At 45.7% G+C, this 23,320-nt stretch overlaps 1 protein-coding gene across 1 annotated transcript in view; it reads left to right on the top strand.

The window, feature by feature from the left end:
- Nucleotides 1-23,320, top strand: part of tgfbr2l (transforming growth factor beta receptor-like) — a 75,767-nt gene that overhangs the window by 26,013 nt on the left and 26,434 nt on the right. Inside the window, 4 exon segments of the mRNA XM_055637721.1 lie at nucleotides 14,595-14,748; nucleotides 17,083-17,285; nucleotides 21,265-21,299; nucleotides 21,302-22,081. Coding sequence (XP_055493696.1) covers nucleotides 14,595-14,748; nucleotides 17,083-17,285; nucleotides 21,265-21,299; nucleotides 21,302-22,081 — 1,172 coding nt within the window.

Raw genomic sequence — 23,320 nt, 5'->3', positions numbered from 1 at the left:
ACTTACAAAATTCATAAGGGGTTGGACAGGCTAGATGCAGGAAGATTGCTCCCGATGTTGGGGAAGTCCAGGACAAGGGGTCACAGCTTAAGGATAAGGGGGGAGTCCTTTAAAACCGAGATGAGAAGAACTTTTTTCACACAGAGAGGGGTGAATCTCTGGAACTCTCTGCCGCAGAGGGTAGTCGAGGCCAGTTCATTGGCTATATTTAAGAGGGAGTTAGATGTGGCCCTTGTGGCTAAGGGGATCAGGGGGTATGGAGAGAAGGCAGGTACGGGATACTGAGTTGGATGATCAGCCATGATCATATTGAATGGCGGTGCAGGCTCGAAGGGCCGAATGGCCTACTCCTGCACCTAATTTCTATGTTTCTATGTAATAGGCCCGACTGTGGGTGGACATGGGGATGGGACTGGACTGTGCCTTCCCTCATAATGGGAACCATTGTGGGGGGATGTATTTTATGTTTAAATTTCTTTATTATTGTCATGTTTGCATTCTTTTTTTATGTGCTGCATTGGCAACAAGCATTTCACTACACCACTGGCGTAGGTGACTAATAAAGGAACCTTTGAACCATGTGGCCAACTCCTCCAATCTCCTTCCACCCAACTAAGGTGGGGTAGTTTGCAGCAGCTCATTCTCCCATCACCAAGCAGGTATTTGGGATGTGGGAGGAACCCTTACACCCGGCAGAAACTAAAGTCGGTGGATTGGTAGATAGTGAAGATCGTTATCAAAGAACATCCTTCACAGACTTGTGTGCAGAATTGTACACAATAATCTACCTAAGCTTTGAGTTCCGTTTAGTTTGTTGTCACCAGTACTGTGTCGTGTGTTGGGGCAGCAGGGCAAAGGATCAACAGAATCAACGAGCTCATCGGGAAGGCTGGCTCCATCCTGGGGGCAGAGTTGGATTCATTGGAGGTGGGTCTTGGAGGGGAGGATCCTCCTCAAACTGCGGAGCATCTTGGACAATACAGCTCACCCCCTCCATGACACACTGATCCATACCTTCAGCAACAGACTGGTTCCACCAAGATGCAGCACAGAACACCATAGGAGATCCTTTTTCCCTGTGGCTACCAAACAAGGTTAATTCCCGGGATGGCGGGACTGTCATATGCTGAGAGAATGAAGCGGCTGGGCTTGTACACTCTGGAGTTTAGAAGGATGAGAGGGCATCTCATTGAAACATATAAGATTGTTAAGGGTTTGGACACGCTGGAGGCAGGAAACATGTTCCCGATGTTGGGGGAGTCCAGAACCAGGGGCCACAGTTTAAGAATACGGGGTAAGCCAGTTAGAACAGAGACGAGGAAACACTTTTTCCTCTCAGAGAGTTGCGAGTCTGTGGAATTCTCTGCCTCAGAGGCCAGTGGAGGCTGGTTCTCTGGATACTTTCAAGAGAGAGCTAGATAGGGCTCTTAAAGATAGCGGAGTCAGGGGATATGGGGAAATGGCAGGAACGGGGTACTGATTGTGGATGATCAGCCATGATCGCATTGAATGGCGGTGCTGGCTCGAAGGGCCGAATGGCCTACTCCTGCACCAATTGTCTATTGTCTATTGTCTATACACTGTACAACTCCCCCTTCTGTGGTGGGGTAGACTGAATCCCCTCCCCCCTCCCCAATCTTTGCACATCCTCGATCCTGCACTTTCCACTCGACACTTTAATGTCATGTTTCATGAATCATATTGTGTTTTATGACTGTTGGCACCAATTTCCCTCCCGGGATAAATAAACTTCTACAATATCGTACCGAGGTCCAGTGGAAAGCTTTTGTCAGCAGAAAGACAAAGCAAGATTACAATCGAGCCATTTACAGTGTATAGATCCATGATAAGGGAATAACGTTTAGTGCAAGGTGAAGCCAGCAGAGTCCAGCAAAAAAGATAGTCTGAGGTTCACCAATTAAATAGATAGTAGTTCAGCCATACTCTCTGGTTGTGGTAGGATGATTCAGTTGCCTTCTATACATTTTGCCTGATGGGGAAGGGGAGAAGAGGGAGTGGCCTGGGTGCGGATCATCTTTGATTTTGCTGCTGGCCTTGCCGAGGCAGCGAGACATATAAATGCAGTCAATAGAAGGGAGGTTGGTCTGGGCTACATCCACAATTCGCCACAATTTCTTGCGGTCTTGGATGGAGCTGTTCCCAAACCAAGCTGTGATACATCCTAGAGTCATAGAGTGATACAGTGTGGGAACAGGCCCTTCAGCCCAACTTGCCCACACCGGCCAACATGTCCCAGCTACACTAGTCACACCTGCTGCTGGGCTTGTATACTCTGGAATTTAGAAGGATGAGAGGATATCTTATTGAAACACGTAAGATTATTGAGGGTTTGGACACGCCAGAGGCAGGAAACATGATCCAGATGTTAGGGGAGTCCAGAACCAGGGGCCACAGTTTAAGAATAAGGGGTAAGCCATTTAGCACAGAGATGAGGAAACACTTTTTCTCACACAGAGTTGTGAGTCTGTGGAATTCTCTGCCTCAGTGGGCGGCAGAGGCCGGTTCTCTAGATACTTTCAAGAGAGAGCTAGATAGGGCTCTTAAAGATAGCGGAGTCAGGGGTTATGGGGAGAAGGCAGGAACAGGGTACTGATTGTGGATGATCAGCCATGATCACATTGAATGGCAGTGCTGGCTCAAAGGGCCGAATGGCCTACTCCTGCACCTATTGTCTATTGTCTATTGTCTGCCTACATTGGGTCTATATCCCTCCAAACCTGCCCTATCCATGTATCTGTCAAACTGGTTCACATGTTTCTCAAATAGTCCCAGCCTCAACTACCTCCTCTGGTAGCTTGTCCCATACACCCACCACCCTTTGTGTGAAAAGGTTACCCCTCATATTCCTATTGATTATTTGCCCCTTCACCTTAAACCTATGCACTCTGGTTCTCGATTCGCCTACATTGGGCAAGAGACTGCATCTACTCGATCTATTCCTCTCATGATTTTATATAATTTTATAAAGGATCTCATTCATCCTGATAGAGATCCTGTATAAAAATCATGTGAGGAATAGATCGGGTAGATGCACAGACTCTCTCGACCAGAGTAGGTAAATCGAGGATCCTCTGGTGCATCTGTAGAAGTTGGTGAGAGTTGGTTTAATGGTAACTTCCTATTTAAAGAGGCCCATGTTCCCACACCTACCGTATTAATTTGCATTTATGAATATTCATCTCCAGGATATTTATCTCCCATAACACACAAAGCACTGGTGGAACTCAGCGGGTCAGACAACATCTGGGGGGAGTGGACAGAGGACGTTTCGTGTCGAGACCCTTGTGTCTCCATTATCTCTGGTATCCACCTATACCTCACCAGGCTTTGTCCTGCCTCATCCACTTCTCTCGTCCAGCTTTCACAGCCTCCCCCACCCCCCCAATAAGTCTGAAGAAGGTTCCCAACATGAAACATTACCAATCTATGCTCTCCAGGGATGCAGCCTGACCTGCTGAGTTACTCTAGCTGTGTGTGTATGTATGTGTGTGTATGAGTGTACTTTGCATGTGTATGTTTATTTGTGTGTGCTTCGTCTGTGCAGCAGGATCTTGTCTCCAATATCTTGGTGAGGCCAATTCTGGAGTATGGGGTACAATTTTGGTCGCCTAATTATAGGAAGGATGTCAACAAAATAGAGAGAGTACAGAGGAGATTTACTAGAATGTTGCCTGGGTTTCAGCAACTAAGTTACAGAGAAAGGTTGAACAAGTTAGGGCTTTATTCTTTGGAGCGCAGAAGGTTAAGGGGGGACGATAGAGGTCTTTAAAATTATGAGAGGGATAGACAGAGTTGACGTGGATAAGCTTTTCCCACTGAGAGTAGGGAAGATTCAAACAAGGGGACATGACTTGAGAATTAAGGGACACAAGTTTAGGGGTAACATGAGGGGGAACTTCTTTACTCAGAGAGTGGTGGCTGTGTGGAATGAGCTTCCAGTGAAGGTGGTGGAGGCAGGTTCGTTTTTATCATTTAAAAATAAATTGGATAGTTATATGGACAGGAAAGGTATGGAGGGTTATGGTCTGAGCGCAGGTATATGGGACTAGAGGAGAATACGTGTTCGGCACGGACTAGAAGGGTCGAGATGGCCTGTTTCCGTGCCGTAATTGTTATATGGTTATATGGTTATATGGTTATATCTTGGACCTATTTGTCATTGCTCTGTGAAGTCTGTGCGGTAATGGTTTACAACCCTGACCCCATGTTTCAAAGTTTCGTACACATCTTCCAGACCCCAGATCTGTAATGGAAAAACTTGTCTAAGAAGAAGAGTCCTAGATTTGATCTCAAACTTGACACAAGATGTTGAAGATAGACACAAACTGTTGGAGTAACAGCGGGATCGGCAGCATCTCTATATAGAAGGAATGGAGGACGTTCAGGTCAAGACATTTCTTGAATCTGAAGAAGGGTCTCGACCCGAAATGTCACCCATTCTTTCTCTCCAGAGATGCTGCCTATCCCGCTGTTACTCCAGCATTTTGTGTCTGTGTTCGGTGTAAACCAGCATCTGCAGCTCCTTCATACACACTAGGATTTGAGTATAGGAGCAGGAAGGTTCTACTGCAGTTGTACAGGGCCTTGGTGAGACCACACCTGGAGTATTGTGTACAGTTTTGGTCTCCTAATCTGCGGAAAAACATTCTTGCCATAGAGGGAGTACAGAGAAGGTTCACCAGACTGATTCCTGGGGTGGCAGGACTTTCATATGAAGAAAGACTAGATAGACTCGGCTTGAACTCGCTAGAATTTAGAAGATTGAGGGGGGATCTTATAGAAACGTACAACATTCTTAAGGGGTTGGACAGGCTAGATGCAGGAAGATTGTTCCCGATATCGGGGAAAGTCCAGAACAAGGGGTCACAGTTTAAGGATAAGGGGGAAGTCTTTTAGGACCGAGATGAGAAAAACATTTTTTACACAGAGAGTGGCGAATCTGTGGAATTCTCTGCCACAGAAGGTAGTTGAGGCCAGTTCGTTGGCTATATTTAAGAGGAAGTTAGATGAGGCCCTTGTGGCTAAAGGGATCAGGGGGTATGGAGAGAAGGCAGGTACAGGATACTGAGTTGGATGATCAGCCATGATCATAGTGAATGGCGGTGCAGGCTCGAAGGGCCGAATGGCCTACTCCTGCATCTATTTTCTATGTTTCTATGTTTCTAGATGCTGAATTGGATTCTGTGGGTCAAATGGGAGGAAGAAGGAGAACAGATCCTCCCTTTCTCAGTGAGGTGGGGGTGTACAGCGTGCGATTTGGCAACCCCTTCGCAAGCCATGAGAACGATAAGAAACCAGGTTGAGATTGCAGCCTGAAGAAAAAGCGAGCGTTTCTAGAAATTTCTAAAAATGGTATCTGTTATTGAAAACCCAATGATTTGGCAAAGTTCCACTTACAGATTCACAGGGCCTGGAATGAATGCAGCACAGGAAATGATCCATGTTCCTGTCAGTGAGTAGGCAGGCCTGAAATGGCCACAATTCCAAAACAAAATGTTGTGGAGTATATACTGATAAAGGAAATTATTCCACTGACATCTTCATGTCGATGCCCAGACCTATCCAGTGATTGCCTTTTGAGCTCATAGAAATCCTTGTACTTGTGTAGGGAAGAACTGCAGATGCTGGTTTAAATCGGTTAGACACAAAATGCTGGAGTAACTCAGCGGGACAGGCAGAAAAAGGGTCTCGACCTATTCCTTCTCTCCAGAAATGCTGCCTGTCCCGATGAGTTACTCCAGCATTTTGTATCTTTTGTATTTGTCATCTTCACAGCCCAGAATTACAGTTGGCTTGTGTATCTGCACAGGCTTTGCGTCAGAGAAACCCTTCAGCCGATTAGGAAAAGGGGAGACGCAACGAGACCTGGGTGTCATGGTACATCAGTCATTGAAAGTAGGCATGCAGGTGCAGCAGGCAATGAAGAAAGCGAATGGTATGTTAGCATTCATAGCAAAAGGATTTGAGTATAGGAGCAGGGAGGTTCTACTGCAGTTGTACAGGGTCTTGGTGAGACCACATCTGGAGTATTGCGTTCAGTTTTGGTCTCCTAATCTGAGGAAAGACATTCTTGCCATGGAGGGAGAACAGAGAAGGTTCACCAGACTGATTCCTGGGATATCAGGACTTTCATATGAAGAAAGACTGGATAGACTCGGTTTGTACTCGCTAGAATTTAGAAGATTGAGGGGGGATCTTATAGAAACGTACAAAATTCTTAAGGGGTTGGACAGGCTAGATGCAGGAAGATTGTTCCCGATGTTGGGGAAGTCCAGAACAAGGGGGTCACAGTTTAAGGATAAGGGGGAAGTCTTTTAGGACCGAGATGAGAAAAACATTTTTCACACAGAGAGTGGTGAATCTGTGGATTTCTCTGCCACAGAAGGTAGTTGAGGCCAGTTAATTGGCTATATTTAAGAGGGAGTTAGATGTGGCCCTTGTGGCTAAAGGGATCAGGGGGTATGGAGAGAAGGCAGGTACAGGATACTGAGTTGGATGATCAGCCATGATCATATTGAATGGCGGTGCAGGCGCGAAGGGCCGAATGGCCTACTCCTGCGCCTATTTTCTATGTTTCTATGTTTCATGAGTTCGTGGTGACCATCAGAATATAGAACATAGAGCAGTACAGCACAGGAACAGGCTCTTCGGCCCACAATGTCCGTGCCGAACCTGACACCAAGTTAAACTAATCTCCTCTGCCTGCATGCGATCCTCATCCCTTCCTTCCCTGCATACCCATGTGACTTTCAAAGGTCAAGTAGCATCTGTAGGGAGAAAGGATCTTTTCAATTTCAAAAATAAACTATTGCATACTAAGAAAAATATACAAAGGGAAACGATGCAAAGCTCTGAATGCATTTACAGTGTCTGTCTATGCATTCAGTGTTTTGGGTTTATACATAGTGGTGTTAGTGTATAGTGCCTGACAACCATGTCGTGGCCCATTGTAGCTCAAGCGATCAAAGAGAAATAATGTCAAAACTATCATCTTTATGAATTGCATGGAATATATGATAATTCTTAACTTGCAGAACATGCATTATTGCAGGAATAGTTTGTCACATGCAGAATATCATGAAGGAACTACTATCGTTTCATACAGTATGCAAAGACAGGAAGTTCACAACTTCGAGATTTGTTTTTCTAGGTCCCTTCTCATCTCATTCACTGAAGGAAAATAAGCAAATAGGAGAAAGGGGCTGCCAGATACTATGATACACGACTCAGACTCCCCATCAATCAGCAGAATCAATTTGGAACTTGACCCGAAGATCATAGTGAGAATTCTTTTAAAGAATCTTCCCAACATTCTCTGGCATTCGTGTGGGAAGGAACTGCAGATGCTGCTTTAAACTAAAGATAGACACAAAATGCTGGAGTAACTCAGCGGGGCAGGCAGCATCTCTGGATGGAAAGAATGGGTGACGTTTCGGGTCGAGATCTTCCTTCTGAAGAAGGCTCTCGCCCCGAAACGTTACCCATCCCTTCTCTCCAGAGATGCTGCCTGTCCCGCTGAGTTAGTCCAGCATTTTGTGTCTATTTTCTGGCATTTTCCTTATTTCAGAAGATACTCGGACTAACTTGTTATTTGGACTTTATTAGTTCTCTTGGGTGGAATGATGACCAGCAGCCAGGGTTTGGAGCAAAGATGCCTAGACACAAATTCAGATCGCACCATGCCTGCTGGAGTATGGTCTATTGCTAACCATATAACCATATAACAATTACAGCATGGAAACAGGCCAACTCGGCCCTTCTAGTCCATGCCGAACACTTATTCTCCCCTAGTCCCATCTACCTGCACTCAGACCATAACCCTCCATTCCTTTCCCGTCCATATACCTATCCAATTTATTTTTAAATTATAAAATCGAACCTGCCTCCACCACTTCCACTGGAAGCTCATTCCACACAGCTACCACTCTCTGAGTAAAGAAGTTTGCCCTCATGTTACCCCTAAACTTCTGTCCCTTAATTCTCAAGTCATGTCCTCTTGTTTGAATCTTCCCTACTCTCAAATGGGAAAAGCTTATCCACGTCAACTCTGTCTATCTTGATACCATTCTGGCCATCATCGCAGGTGATGATTCAGCTGACACAATAAGTCTGGTCCCACCAAAGGGTTACTTCAATCCCAGTTGTGACAAACGTCCTGAGGTTTGAGTGGAGAGGCGCCCAGTTAGGCAAATGCAGAGAAGAAAGGCATGAAGATAGTGCTATCGTGAAGGAAGAGGGCATGGAACAGATAGATGCTTACACAATCTGTAGCTTGTTAATGAGTAGACATTGTGTATCATAAGATCATGTCATAAGGAATAGGAGTAGAATTAGGCCATTCGGCCCATCAAGTCTACTCCGCCATTCAATCATGGCTGATCTATCTCTCCCTCCCAACCCCATTCTCCTGCCTTTTCCCCATAACATCTGACACCCGTACTAATCAAGAATCTATCTATCTCTTCCTTAAAAATATCCACTGACTTGGCCTGCACAGCCTTCTGTGGCAATGGATTCTACAGACTCACCACCCTCAGATTAAAGAAAACTCTCCTCGTCTCCTCTATCCAAAACTCTCCACATCCACTCTATCCAAGCCTTTCACTATTCTATGTATCAATGAGGTCCCCCCTCATTTAAACTCCAGCGAGTACTGGCCCAGTGCCGACAGACGCTCATCATAGGTTAACCTACTAATTCCTGGGATCATTCTTCAGTTGTATAGGGCTCTGGTGAGACCACATCTGGAGTATTGTGTACAGTTTTGGTCTCCTAATTTGAGGAAGGACATCCTTGTGATTGAGGCAGTGCAGCGGAGTTTCATGAGATTGATCCCTGGGATGGCGGGACTGTTATATGAGGAAAGATTGAAAAGACTAGGCTTGTATTCACTGGAGTTTAGAAGAATGAGGGGGATCTTATAGAAACATATAAAATTATAAAAGAACTGGACAAGCTAGATGCAGGAAAAATTCTCCCAATGTTAGGCAAGTCCAGAACCAGGGGCCACCGTCTTAGAATAAAGGGGAGGCCATTTAAGACTGAGGTGAGAAAAAACTTTTTCACCCATAGAGTTGTGAATTTGTGGAATTCCCTGCCACAGGGGGCAGTGGAGGCCAAATCACTGGATGGATTTAAGAGAAAGTTAGATAGAGCTTAAGGGGCTAGTGGAATCAAGGGACATGGGGAGAAGGCAGGCACGGGTTATTGATTGGGGACGATCAGATATGATCACAATGAATGGCGGTGCTGGCTCGAAGGACCGAATGGCCTCCTCCTGCACCTATTTTCTATGTTTCTATGTTTATTCTTGTAAACCTCCTCTGGACCCTCTACAGAGCCAGCACATCCTCAGATATGGTGCCCGGAATTGCTCACAATATTCCAAATGCGGCCTCACCAGCGCCTTATAGAGCCTCAACAGTTATCTGCCGTATGGCAGGCATGCACGGCTTGGAGGAGATGAGGAGGAGCGTTCTGTAGTAATGGCTTCCCCACACCTCTCCTTGCAGCTGGAGATCCACCTGCTCAAAGCTAGAAGGCGGGCGGGTGACAATGGAGGGGAAACACTCAATGGGGCAATCATTTCATGCAGCCGATATTTAAACAACTCTGCGTATCTGGTAGAAATATAAAAACAAACGTGCAGATGGTTACCACAATGTGAGATCATATCATTGAAGTCAGCCAAAGTCTCTGGAGTCCTGGTCACGAATTACTGGAGACTGAAGATCAGAGTTAGAAAATGCTGCAATCATACAGCGGGCCAGTCGGCAATGTGGACCAAGATCTGTCAGCTTCATGCGAATAAGGAATTTCATCACAGGCCTTGTGTATGTATATGGCAATAAACTAATCTGGATCTAAGAAACAGAGTCATGTTTCTATGTGATGAACCCCTCTGCTTTATGGTTCAGTATTCTGCAAGGCTGCATCTGATTTTGCATCATTTCACACAGCTATAAGCCGTGACATTGTGTAAGATTTCCAAGTTGCTTGCAGCAGATTCACACTAATATTTTCTACCATCAGGTGAGCACCCACATTTGCCTGCATCACCATGTGCACCAGTTTTAACTGCACACCCCACTCCCTCTCCTCTGTTGCCCCACACCTCCACTGAGGCATTGACCAGACTCTGTGACCTTTCAAATAGACAACAGACAATAGACAATAGGTGCAGGAGTAGGTCATTCGGCCCTTCGAGCCAGCACCGCCATTCAATGTGATCATGGGTGATCATCCCAATCAGTACCCCGTACCTGCCTTCTCCTAATATCCCGTGATTCCGCTATTTTTAAGAGCCCTAACTAGCTCTCTCTTGAAAGCATCCAGAGAACCTGACTCCACCAGTCTTTAAGAGCCCTGTACAGTAGGCTCTCTCATGAAAGCTTGGCAACCAACTGGACTCTCCACCTCCCCTCTGAGGTCAAACCCTTAACAATCTTATATGTTTCACTCACACACAATCTCACTGAGAAAAGTGTAGATCATCGTCCCTCCGTCCCCCTAAATGTGTTATTCCTGATTCTTAAACCTTGGCCCCTGGTTCTGGACTCCCCCAATATTGGGAATATGTTTCCTGCCTCTATCGTGTCCAAGCCCTTAACAATCTTATATGGAATCAATGAGATACCCTCTCATCCTTCTAAACTCCAGAGTGTACAAGCCCAGTTGCTCCATTCTCTCAGCGTATGACAGTCCCGCCATCCGGGAATTAACCTTGTAAACCTATGCTGCACTCCCTCAATAGCAAGAATGTCCTTCCTCAAATTAGGGGATCAAAACTGCACACAATACTCCAGGTGTGGTCTCACTAGGGCTCTGTACAACACGTTGTCTGCATTGCAGGGATAGAGTGCAGTTCATGGCACATTATGATCACAATGGCAACATTATAAAATAGAACAGTAGAACATAGAACAGTACAGCATAGGACAGGCCCTTCAGCCCACATTGCCTGTACTGAGCATGATGGCCAAGACCAACTCGTATCTGCCTGCATGTGATCCACATCCCTCCATTCCCTGCATACCCATGTGCCTATTCAAAAGCCTTATACGCCACTATCGTATGTGCCTCCACCACCACCCCTGGCAGCGCGATCCAGGCACCCATCATCCTCTGTGTAAAAAATAAATTGTCACGCACATCTCCTTTAAACTTTGCCCCTCTCACCTTAAAGCTGCGCCCTCTAGTCTTTGACATTTCTACCCAGGAAAAAGGGTTGGCTGTCTTATTGTTTAACTATAATTTAACAAGTACTATAGTAAATTTATCCATTTAACAAAGGTTTATTTAGGAAATTAGTTTTGAATGGCAATTCCATCTGAAGTAAATGCAACACTTCTGGCTTCAATACATTAGTTTATTTGTTACTTAATATGTACGTAGTGGGCCTGCTAATTCATACACTTTTTGGTTTAAGCAAAGAGAATGTTTATGTAAACTTTGGCAACAGTCCCTGTTTCATGTTTTTGTTTCGAAACCTAATCCACGATTAGATTTGGTTTATGAAAGGAAGGCAGAAGTTCAACGTGAGTTGGGGGAAAATGAACTGTTTTTGATCAGTTTCATTTCACTCCATCGCGGTCTCATCCAGAGTTTTTGAAGTTTGAAATTTTGATGTTTTGGATTTGCCTCAGTGACATCTGGAACTTTTCATAACTGCACAATCATTCTTTTTATGTTTGTGCAGCTTCATTAAATCATCGAAGGCTTAATTTGCAGGGGCATCATCTGGATTTAATTAGAGTTAATGTGAATGATGTGGCAGTCAGAATACAGTGGTGGGGGTGTGGGTGGGGGCGGTGAAGGGAAGGAGGAGAAGGGAGGGTGGGGGAGGTGGTGCAGGGTGGAACATTTATCCCAAGAAGTTAATGTCCCTTCTGACAAAAGACCACAATCTAATTTAGTCAATCGTACCCCCGTATACTGTTTAACGGTTCTCTTTGAAACGGCTAATGCAAAACCGTGTCTGATTTCCTCCCAAGAACTGCAGGAATCAGGCAAGGTTCAAGTCAAGCCCTGAAGACAAATGCAGGATGGCTGGCCTGGCCTGGCTTTCAGCAACAGTGTGAAACCAGATCTCAGCAAACCAGCTGCCTGAACTACCCATGTACTTTTCCTTTACATTGAATTCACAGCGAGTAGTATCTGCCTATTTTATAAAGTACCCAATTATCCATTGACTTCAATGTAAAAGAGTTTTCGTGCACTTCATAAAATGGGCTGGATTTTTGCTGTGAGCCCATTTTGTGTAATTGGCACAAGACCAATTTTATCCCCGAGTGTTTTGATAGCCATAACAGATTAGCAGACGTGGAGAACTGAAAAGGTTTTATACTTTATTAGAAGGATTTCTCCTGAGGAATTGCAGGATTTCTGGTGTGTTTCATTGTTGTTATGTTGTTGATGTCGAGATCTTGTTTTGCATTATTCCAGGAGCTACATTGCATTGGAAACTCGTGTTCTTTATATTGGGTGAATCCATTTGACAGCAAAAAACTTTATATTATACCACGTTGGATAAATGCTGATTACTGAGATATAAACACATTTCCTGTTAAATGTATAATAAATGTTTCAACTGTACATTCACTTGTGTCTAAAATTCTAAAAGTAGACACAAATTCTACTTTCTCTCCAGCCTATTCTTACATTTCTTCACATTGTGTTTTTGATTTTCTGTTTTTAGTTTGTGTCTCTGTGATGTCTTTATTATTTATTTTACTCTGATTATATGTTTATATTCCTGTTAATCTATGTAAGGTGTCCTTGAGATGTCTGAAAGGCGCCCAATAAATAAAATTTATTATTATTATTATTTCCGTTCATCTTTTGTTCTCCGTCTTCACCTTTGCTACTGAGATGAGGGGCAGGGCTAAAGCATGCACTCACCCATTGATGGTGCCACATGTTGACACATGTTGGCACAGTTGCCACATGCTACTTAACTCTGCCCATTAAACCATCGATGGTGACATGTTGCCACATGTTAGCACATGTTGTCACCTGTTAGCATACGTGGCCACCGTTGCCACATGCCACTTACTCTTTTGACTCACGTCAAAAACCTTGGCGTGATATTTGACTCAGCACTGAAATTTGACAAACAAGTCAATGCCGTGGTAAAAGCTAGCTTCTTTCAGCTTCGGACGATAGCTAAAATAAAACAATTCCTCCAGTTTGATGACCTCGAAAAGATCATCCACACGTTTATCTCCTCCCGGCTAGATTACTGCAACTCCCTTTACACTGGCATCAGCCAATCTTCCCTGTCCCGCCTGCAACTGGTCCAAAACGCCGCAGCGAGACTCCTGACGGGCACCCGAAAAAGGGACCACATCACCCCGATCCTGGCCTCTCTCCACTGGCTCCCTGGCTGCGGTTCCGTATACATTTCAAGACCCTCCTCTATGTCTACAAAGCCCTTAATGGGCTTGCCTCCTCCTACATTAAAAGTCTTCTCACCCACCACTCCACCTCCAGGTCGCTTAGATCGGCCGACTTGGGGCTGCTGAATATCCCGCGGTCTAGGCATAAGCTTAGGGGCGACCGGGCCTTTGCGGTTGCAGCTCCTAGACTGTGGAACAGCATCCCCCTTCCCATCAGAACTGCCCCCTCCATCGACTGCTTTAAGTCAAGACTAAAAACTTATCTATACTCCCAAGCCTTTCCTGACGTCCACTGAGCGAGGGCTATATGTATATATGTATGTAGTTTGTTTGTTTATACTATTCTTTTAACAAATGTAAAGCACTTTGGCCAAACGAGAGTTGTTTTTTAAATGTGCTATATAAATAAATGTGACTTGACTTGACTAATCGTTGAACTATCAATGTTGCCATCGATCGCCCATTCACACTAGTTCTAAGATATTTCGGCTTCTCAAAACATCCACTCCCTACACAGTGGGGACTATGTAAATAATCCCCAGTGTGTAGGGAGTGGATGTTTTGAGAGGGCCAATTAACCCACAGACCCGGAGATAGACAAAAGTGCTGGAGAAACTCCGCGGGTGCAGCAGCATCTATGGAGCGAAGGAAATAGGCAACGTTTCGGGTCGAGACCCAACTTCAGACCCTTCTTCAGGGTTTCTGGCCCGAAACGTTGCCTATTTCCTTCGCTCCATAGATGCTGCTGCACCCGCTGAGTTTCTCCAGCACTTTTGTCCACCTTCGATTTTCCAGCATCTGCAGTTCCTTCTCAAAAGCTACAGACCCGCACGTCTTTGGAGCATGGGAGGAAACCGGAGCTGCTGGAGAAAGCCCACGCGGTCATGGGGAGAACGTACAAACTCCGTACAGACAGCGTCCGAGCTCAGAATTGGCCCTGGGTCTCTGTTGCTGAGAGACAGCGGCACTACCCGCTGCACCACTGTGCCGTCCTTGATGTTTGCAGCCTGCCCTGACTGGCCCTAGGTAGTGGATCAGACCGTCACACAGGGGAATTCAAGCCGGATGGGTGAAGGATGCAAGATGTTTGGGAGTCTCTGGTTTAAATGTATCCCGTGCTGAGAGACTGCGTGTGCTTGTCCTGTTTCTGGAAGTTAGCAGTGCTTTGTTTTGCAGTTGTGAATTCCCTTGTCATCGCGAGTTTCGTGGAGACGAACCTGTGCAAGTGGTGTGACTACTCTAACCCAATCTGCGAGGGCAAAGTGTGCTACAGCAATTGTACACTGAACTCCTACTGTGAAAGCTCCGAGGAAATCTGCGTGGCCATATGGTAAGTATTAATTGTAGTTTTACATTTGCTGCCAGTAGGGCTTGTGTTTGAATCATCTGAAAATATGTCGAGCTGTCATTTTCCACAGATGCAAATCTAAGCATAAACTTTTACTGCTGCTGCAAAACACCCACTCCCTCCCGTTCCCCATCCCCTCCCTTCCGCCCCTGCTCCCCCTCCCCCTCATCCCCTCCCCTGCTCCTCCCATCCACCCTCCCGTTCCCCATCCCCTCCCTTCCACCCCCCCCTCCGTTGCTCCCCTCCCCGTCCCCTCCCCCCCATCCCCTCCCCTGCTCCCCCATCCCCTCTCCTCTCCTCTTCTCCTCTCCTCTCCTCTCTCCTCCTCCCTTACCTTCCATTATCCCTCCCTCCCTCCTCCCGTCCCGTCCCCTCCCCTCTCCTCCCGTCCGTTTCCCCTCCCTTCCCCTCGACTCCCTTCCCCTCCCCTCCCCTTCCCCCCTCCGAACCTTTCCCCCCCCCCCGTCCCTCCCACCTCCCTCCCCCTCCCCTCCCCCCTCCCCCCCCCTCCCCTGTACCCCCTCTCCTCCAGTCTCCTCCCCCCCTTCCCCTTCTCCTCTCCTCCTTCCCCCCCCTCCCCTCATTTCCCCTACCCCTCCCTTCCCCTGGTTGCCCCCCCCCCCCCCCCCCACACAGAGTTTGACTTTATCAGCCCACATCCTTTTATCTAAGTCCGCACCACTTATTACGGTTGTTATGATTAGCTTGTGATGGAGCTGCTCAGACGCTAACGTTTTCTGCAATATGAATGTAGTTCCTTTCTGCAGAGATATTTACATTAAACTGTCGGCTGCGGGAAGATGTTTTAACGAGGCCCATTGTCCCCACTAGAACTTATTAATCAGAAATTGGATTTAGTCTCTGAAACTCCTGTTATCTGAAGTTGAAACAAAATACATTAATGGTAAATTGCTGCCAACTAGAATGTTCCGTCTACCAGAATGTTTCAAATGAGCCAACAGTGTAGTCCTGACCTCGTAGTTTCAGAGCGCATGTAAATTCCTAATATGGGAACAAAACTCAAGAACTTACAGTTAAATAAATGATACTTTATTGTCACATGTGACGGGTCACAGTGATATGCTTTGATTTGCATACCCAAGGTATGCAAAGAGGTGCTACATAAAGGGCGCCGCAGTTACAAAGTATCCCGTGGCAGGTCCATCTTTGTATTCACCCCCCCATGGCGACCCCCCCCCCCCATGCTGGGTCTTCCGTCGTTCGACACCATTCAATTATGGCTGACCTTTCTCCCCCTCTCATTCCCATTTTCCTGTCTTCACTTTGTAACCGTCCATGCCCTCACTAATCAACTTATACCCAATGACATACCCAATACCCAGCTGTCTGTGGCAATTAATTCCACTGATTCACCACCCTCTCTCTAAAGAAATTCCTCCCTCTCTCCATTCTGAAGATGTTCTGAACATCTGAAAATGTTCTGATATCACCTGGAAAGAACTATACTGTGTAAAGAAAGGAAGGAAGGCAATGTCTGTACACCCAGAAACTCCGCGGAGTGGGCTGGGGTAACCTGTTGAACTGATCAAAAATACTTTAAAAAATGATAATATGGAAAGCCTTTCCAACTTGCTTTGGCTCTCACTTGAACTCAGTTACTTGAACAGCCATACACGATTTGCTAAATGTTAGACCATAAGACATAGGAGCAGAATTATTCCATTCTTCCCATCGAGAGTTCTCCACCATGGCTGATCTTTTTCTCCCTCCCAATCTCCTGCCTTCACTTTGTAACCTTCGATGCCCTCACTAATCAAGAACCTATCAACTTATACCCAAAGACTTGGTCTCCGCAGCCGTCTGTGGCAGTGAATTCCACTGATTCCATCGCCCTCTGACTAAAGAAATTCCTCCTCATCTCCATTCTGGAGGTAAGTCCTTTTAATCTGAGCCAGTGCCTTCCACTCTCCCACTCGTGGCACCAGCCCACTATGCCCGAAAACTCCACAGACACTGCGGGCTGAGAGCTTCCCTGCTGTCCTACCACCTTCCTGCTGTAGGAAGTACCCGGCAGAAATCCTGCAACAATTGCAAAACGTCTTTCATCAAAACGGTACAAAGACATGTACATGGATAGGACAGGTTTGTAGGGATATGGACCAAGAGCAGGCAGGTGGGACTAGTGTAGCTGGGACATGTTGGCATGTGTGGGCAAGTTGGGCCGAAGGGCCTGTTTTCATGCTGTATCACTCTATGACTATGACAGGATTGCATGTGAGAAAAGGTGGAGCATTGATGCGATGCTTCCAGTTGATGTTCCCCAAGGTTGCGATAAACCATTGCCTGTTTCCACAGGAGGAAGAACAATGAGTCCATCAGTGTTCAAACCATGTGCCACTATCCTCATCTGCCGGTCGAGAACGTGGTCATCAGCACCTACAACACGACTGTTTGCGTTATGACGGAGCTCCCGGCCGGCGAGGGGGCGGTCTACATCTGTGGCTGCACCAACGAACAGGAATGCAATGACAAACTTATCTTTGAAGCTGATCTCAATGGTGAGTTCTTTATTCCTTGTAAGGATCTTCTCTGACGTCTTTGTATCATTTATCTTTCCCTCATCCCACACTTCTTCTGTCCACTAGAAAACGAATAAGTTCCTGCAAGACAAGTGACAAACGGGTAGCGTTATTTGTTAATTTTGTAAATTGTATCTTCATTCATTTGTTTGTTTTATCAGGAATTAAACCAGGTCATAGAAACATAGAAACATAGAAAATAGGTGCAGGAGTAGGCCATTCGGCCCTTCGAGCCTGCACCGCCATTCAATATGATCATGGCTGATCATCCAACTCAGTGTCCTGTACCTGCCTTCTCTCCATACCCCCTGATCCCTTTAGCCACAAGGGCCACATCTAACTCCTTCTTAAATATAGCCAATGAACTGGCCTCAACTACCTTCTGCGGCAGAGAATTCCACAAATTCACCACATGTTCATGACCCAGGGGGGCATTGGTCTAAGGTGAGAGGGAAAAGATTTAATAGGAGCCTGAGAGGCAACTTTTTCCATGGTGGGTGTATGGAACAAGCCGCCAGAGGAGGTAGTTGAGGCAGATACTGTAGCAACATTTAAGGGACAATATTTGGATGGGTACAAGGATAGGTGACGTTTAGAAAGAGGTGGTTCAAACATTGGCAAATGGGACTGGTGTCGATGAGCATCTTGGTCGGTATGGAGGAGTTGGGCTGAAGGGCCTGTTTTTGTGCTGTATGACTCCATGACTAGGACTCTAGCACACAGCTTACGTTGCACAAAATCCAGCTTAAAAGCAGGATAATATTCCTCTTGTGCGATGCGCACTTACAACAATGTGAAAAAAAATTGTTTTTAAATTGTCTGCTGTATATCGTGTCGTTACTTGCGAGCAAAGCACCAAGTCAAATTCCTTGTATGTATACATACTTGGCTAATAACATTTATTTATTCAATTCAACTTGCACTAACACAGTTAAAGTGCTCCATTGCATGACCATTATTGAACAAAGGTGACTGAACATTACACACAAATATTGAGGCTGACAAAAGAAGTTATGAGGAACGTCTTAAAGGAGAATGAGTGGTGCAGATGAAACTAAAGAGCTTGGAACCTAGCTGCTAAATTGCACATTGACTACTTGTTCAGAGAACCAGAACAGGAGCTGTGTGAAAATCCTGGGGGATTAATGTTCACAAGTTATAGGAGTAGAATTAGGCCATTCGGCCCATCGAGTCAACTCCGCCATTCAGTCATGGCTGATCTCTGCCTCCCTAATCCCATTTTCCTGCCTTCTCCCCATAACCCTTGACACCCATTCTAATCAAGAATGCCCTAAAGATATCCATGACTTGGCCTCCACAGTCCTCTGTGGCAATGAGTTCCACAGATTCACCACCCTCTGACTAAAGAAGTTCCTCCTCACCTCCTTTCTAAAAGGGTGCCTTTTAATTCTGAGGCTACGACCTCTGGTCCTAGACCAGGGGTGGGGAACCTTTTCATGTAGGAACGCCGCTTTAAGTTAGCTGTATTTTAATAAGGCCGCATCCAAGAAACTTCAATTCGATATACAGGAGTTCCGGAAACCGAAAAGCTCCGAAAACCGGACCTTTTTTCCAGGATGTCGTCTGCACACCAAAGCTCGCGTTTGACGCCAAACCTGACCCGAAACGACCCACGGTCAACCCAGGTCTGTACTACTGTAGCGGCTGCCTCCTCCCCGGAGACCGGGGAGACACTTAAACATCTGTAAATCATTGCTTATATGTTAGTCAGTTAGTTTGGAGGGCTTTTATGTGAAAGGGGAGGGGGTGAAGGGGGAAACGCCCTTAAGGTCACAAGACGCCCTTAATCACGGAGCTGGGGCTGCGGGCGTCCGGCCGCTGGCCCATAACCCTTGACACCCATTCTAATCAAGAATGTGTCTATACATGCCCTAAAGATATCCACTGACTTGGCCTCCACAGTCCTCTGTGGCAATGAGTTCCACAGATTCACCAGCCTCTGACTAAAGAAGTTCCTCCTCACCTCCTTTCGTTGGGAGTCGGCGGCCACAGCGCTCCGGAGCTTACTGCACGGCGACCCGGTAAGGCATTGCCCGCTCCCCGCCTCTCCGACCAGGTAGGGGACTAAGAATTAAAGTTTCCCCCTTCACCCCCCCACCACATAAAATCCCTCCAAACTAACTGACTAACATTTAAGCAATGGTTTACAATGATTCCCCGGTCTCCGGGGAGGAGGCAGCTGCTCCAGACTTTTCAAGCCGCCCGCGCTACCTACCTAATCTACGCTAAAAATCTTCCATTCCGAAATCCAAAAAATTCCGAAATCCAAGAAGTGTCTGGTCCCAAGGCTTTCGGATAAAAGGTTGTGTACCTGTACTTCAAAATGTACATTATTTTGTAAAAATCTAACTATGTACTAACTTCAATAAAATGAAAAAAATGTGTTCATTCTCAAGTTAACTAACTTTGTTCTAAAGTTAATGACTTTGTTGTGACTGCTTTTTGTGGGAAAGCATTTGAATATTTGGTTGCAACATGGAGGTACGCAGTTTCAGATGATCTTCTAGATGGGTATCCATCATTTGTGACGTTAAGGGTGTCTTGATTTGGGTTACGTAGGAGAATGTAGATTGGCAGCAATAAGTGGTTGAAAGGCAAAAAAGCATTTTTCGTGCGGAGAAAATTATTTTGTTGAATCTTCTTTTACTCTTTGGTATTTTAAATACGTTCATTTTAAGATTAAAATAAAAATAATAAAAGTCGAACAAAAACATATTAATAAAAATAAAGGGATTTGTTCTACAACATTTGGATTCATTCAAAAGGCCGCACTTAAGGGCCTAGAAGGTCCAGGAGCCAGCAGAGACTAATCCATATGGGCTGGATGGAACACGGTAAGATTGCATATTAGCAGCAGCAACAGAACTTCCTGAAGTCTACTCGGGGCCAAGAGTTTATGGAAAAGAGCTTTACAGTAAAGTAAATATTGACATTTCCTCCTATGAAGCCCTTCCACCAAACTTGCATTTGAAAAAAAATGTTTTCCACCATATAAGGAAACCCTTTGTACGAGTTTCGGATTGACAATGGAAAGAGAACAAAGATTTCTCTCATTTCACTCTTCTCTGGCAGCGGATCATTTAATGTCACGTTCTGCTCTTGACCAGATAGTTCATTCATGGTAAAGCTTTTTTAAACTATTTCTCAGAACTTTCTATCCTGTGATACCATTTATATATTCTTCAGCATTGGTTCAAGCAGTCAGCATGGTGCATTCAATATGTATTCTGTGAATCGCTAAACTCAGATGTTCTATGGGTGATGCTGAGATAAAGGGCCATCACATTAATTGTGTGCTGCATGTCTAACTATTGCCCCATAGAAACATAGAACATAGAAAATAGGTGCAGGAGTAGGCCATTCGGCCCTTCGAGCCTGCACCGCCATTCAATATGATCATGGCTGATCATCCAACTCAGTATCCTGTACCTGCCTTCTCTCCATACCCCCTGATCCCTTTAGCCACAAGGACCACATCTAACTCCCTCTTAAATATAGCTAATGAACTGGCCTCAACTACCTTCTGTGGCAGATAATTCCACAGATTCACCACTCTCTGTGTGAAAAATGTTTTTCTCATCTCGGTCCTAAAAGACTTCCCCCTTATCCTTAAACTGTGACCCCTTGTTCTGGACTTCCCCAACATCGGGAACAATCTTCCTGCATCTAGCCTGTCCTAACCCCTTAAGAATTTTCTAAGTTTCTATAAGATCCCCCCTCAATCTTCTAATTCTAGCGAGTACAAGCCGAGGTTATCCAGTCTTTCTGCATATGAAAGTCCTGACATCTGGGAAGTTCAAACAGTGATGGTGCTCCATTGAACGATGGCACCATTTCATTCTCGGGATCAGGTGTGTTAAAAAAGTGCATTAAATAATGGTGATTTACCCACGGAACAGGGCACTCTTTTAACGGTGGCATGTTTTTCTTGCTCCAGATTATCCTGTTCCTCAAAACAATGAGGTCCTTCCTGTGTGGCGGTGTTGAGTCTCCTGCCTCCCACCCTCATCGCTTTCATGGTGACCATGGCCTTTTACCTGTTTCGCACTCGCCAACAGAGAAAAGTGACCCAAGAGTGGCCGGAGGTGGAGAGCCGAGCCCTGCCCCGAACGGCCAACAGGAAATGCGGCGAGTACGAGGGCAAAGGTATCGTGGAGCCGGGCGACAGTCACTCTGACATGAGCGTGACCTGTGCCAATAACATCAACCACAACACCGAGCTGTTGCCCATCGAACTGGACGCCGTGGTCGGCAAAGGGAGGTTCGCGGAGGTCTGGAGAGCAAAGCTCAAACACTGCGCCTCAGGGCAGTACGAGACCGTCGCAGTCAAAATCTTCCCCTGTGAAGAGTACATATCGTGGAGAGGCGAGAAGAGGATATTCTCCGATGTTGATCTGAAACACGAGAGTGTTCTTCAGTTTCTCACAGCTGAGGAGAGGGGAAGAGGACTAGAGAAGCAATATTGGCTGATCACAGCCTACCACAGCACGGGGAACCTGCAGGACTTCCTCACCACTCACACTCTGACCTGGGCAGAGATGTACGTGATGACGGGCTCCCTGGTAAACGGCATTGCGCACCTGCACAGCGATTACACTGCCTGCAGAACACCAAAGATTCCTATATCTCACAGAGACATAAAGAGCACAAACGTACTCGTTAGCAACAAAAAAGAGTGCATTTTGTGCGACTTTGGGCTGGCTCTGAGGCTTGACCCCACTCTGACAGCTGATGACTTTGCCAACAGCGGGCAGGTGAGTCTGTCGTGACATTCAAATCAAAGGAATGCACTGCCCAGGTGAGGTGGGAGGTTGGCAGTTTGGGCATTGAAGACACCCCCGTTATAATGAAACAAAAAAAAGGGCATTTTGAAAAATACTTTCATTCCTATGTGTTCAGTTCTAAATGTCGCTGATGTTCATTGTTGTAGATACACAAATCCAACACAAAGCTGAGTTTGATTCCACTTGTGCCTTTCAACTTCCAGTTCTACTTTGCAGGGAATTTTGCACGAAACGTTTGCAATCAAAAGCAATAATAGGCAGTACCGTACCTGATCGGTGGAAACTGGGTGTAGTGGAATTATTCAGGGTGTTTGATCTCCCATCTCCCAAGATATGTGTCGGAAGATAGACACAAATTGCTGGAGTAACTCAACGGGACAAGCAGCATCTCTGGAAAGAAAGAATGGATGATGGAAGGGTCTTGACTCAAAACATCACCCATTCCTTCTCTCCAGAGATGCTGGTTGTCCCGCTGAGTTACTCCAGCATTTTGTGTCTATCTTTGGTTTAAACCAGCATCTGCAGTTCCTTCCTACACTACATGTCATAAATAAACAATTACATTTTACACCAACAGGTCATTTCATGTATAAGCCTAGAAATGAGATGATAACATTTTGGTCCATTATTGAAAGGGACATGCTGCATCTTAATTCTGTCGTTACGTATTTTCCCGTTATATAAACCATCCAAGCATTCATATTGGGTATTCATCAGAAATGTGGACCTTGTGTGATTTTGGGATTTGGGATTTTGTTGGTTCATTGGCGTTGGTTTTCACTCCTGTTTCCATCAATACTTTCATTCACAAGAAATCAACCATCACTTTCTTTAAGAAAGAACTGCAGCTGTTGGTAAAATCGAAGGTAGACACAAAATGCTGGAGTAACTCAGCGGGTGAGGCAGCATCTCTGGAGAGAAGGAATGGCCGATGTTTCGGGTCGAGATCCTTCTTTAATTTAATTTAGTTTAGAGATGCAGCATTAAAACAGGCCCTTCGGCCCACCGAGTCCGCACCGACCAGCGATCTGTGCACATTAACACTACCCTACCTACACTAGGGATAATTTTTACACTACACCAAGCCAATGAACCTGCAAACCTGTACGTCTTGGGAGTGTGGGAGGAAATTGAAGATCTCGGAGAAAACCCATGCAGGTCACGGGGAGAACGTACAAACTCTGTACAGACAGCAGCCATAGTTGGGAT

The sequence above is a fragment of the Leucoraja erinacea genome, chromosome 7 (assembly GCF_028641065.1).
Source record: "Leucoraja erinacea ecotype New England chromosome 7, Leri_hhj_1, whole genome shotgun sequence".
Taxonomy (NCBI): domain Eukaryota; kingdom Metazoa; phylum Chordata; class Chondrichthyes; order Rajiformes; family Rajidae; genus Leucoraja; species Leucoraja erinaceus.
This window is presented reverse-complemented; position numbering and strand designations above follow the sequence as displayed.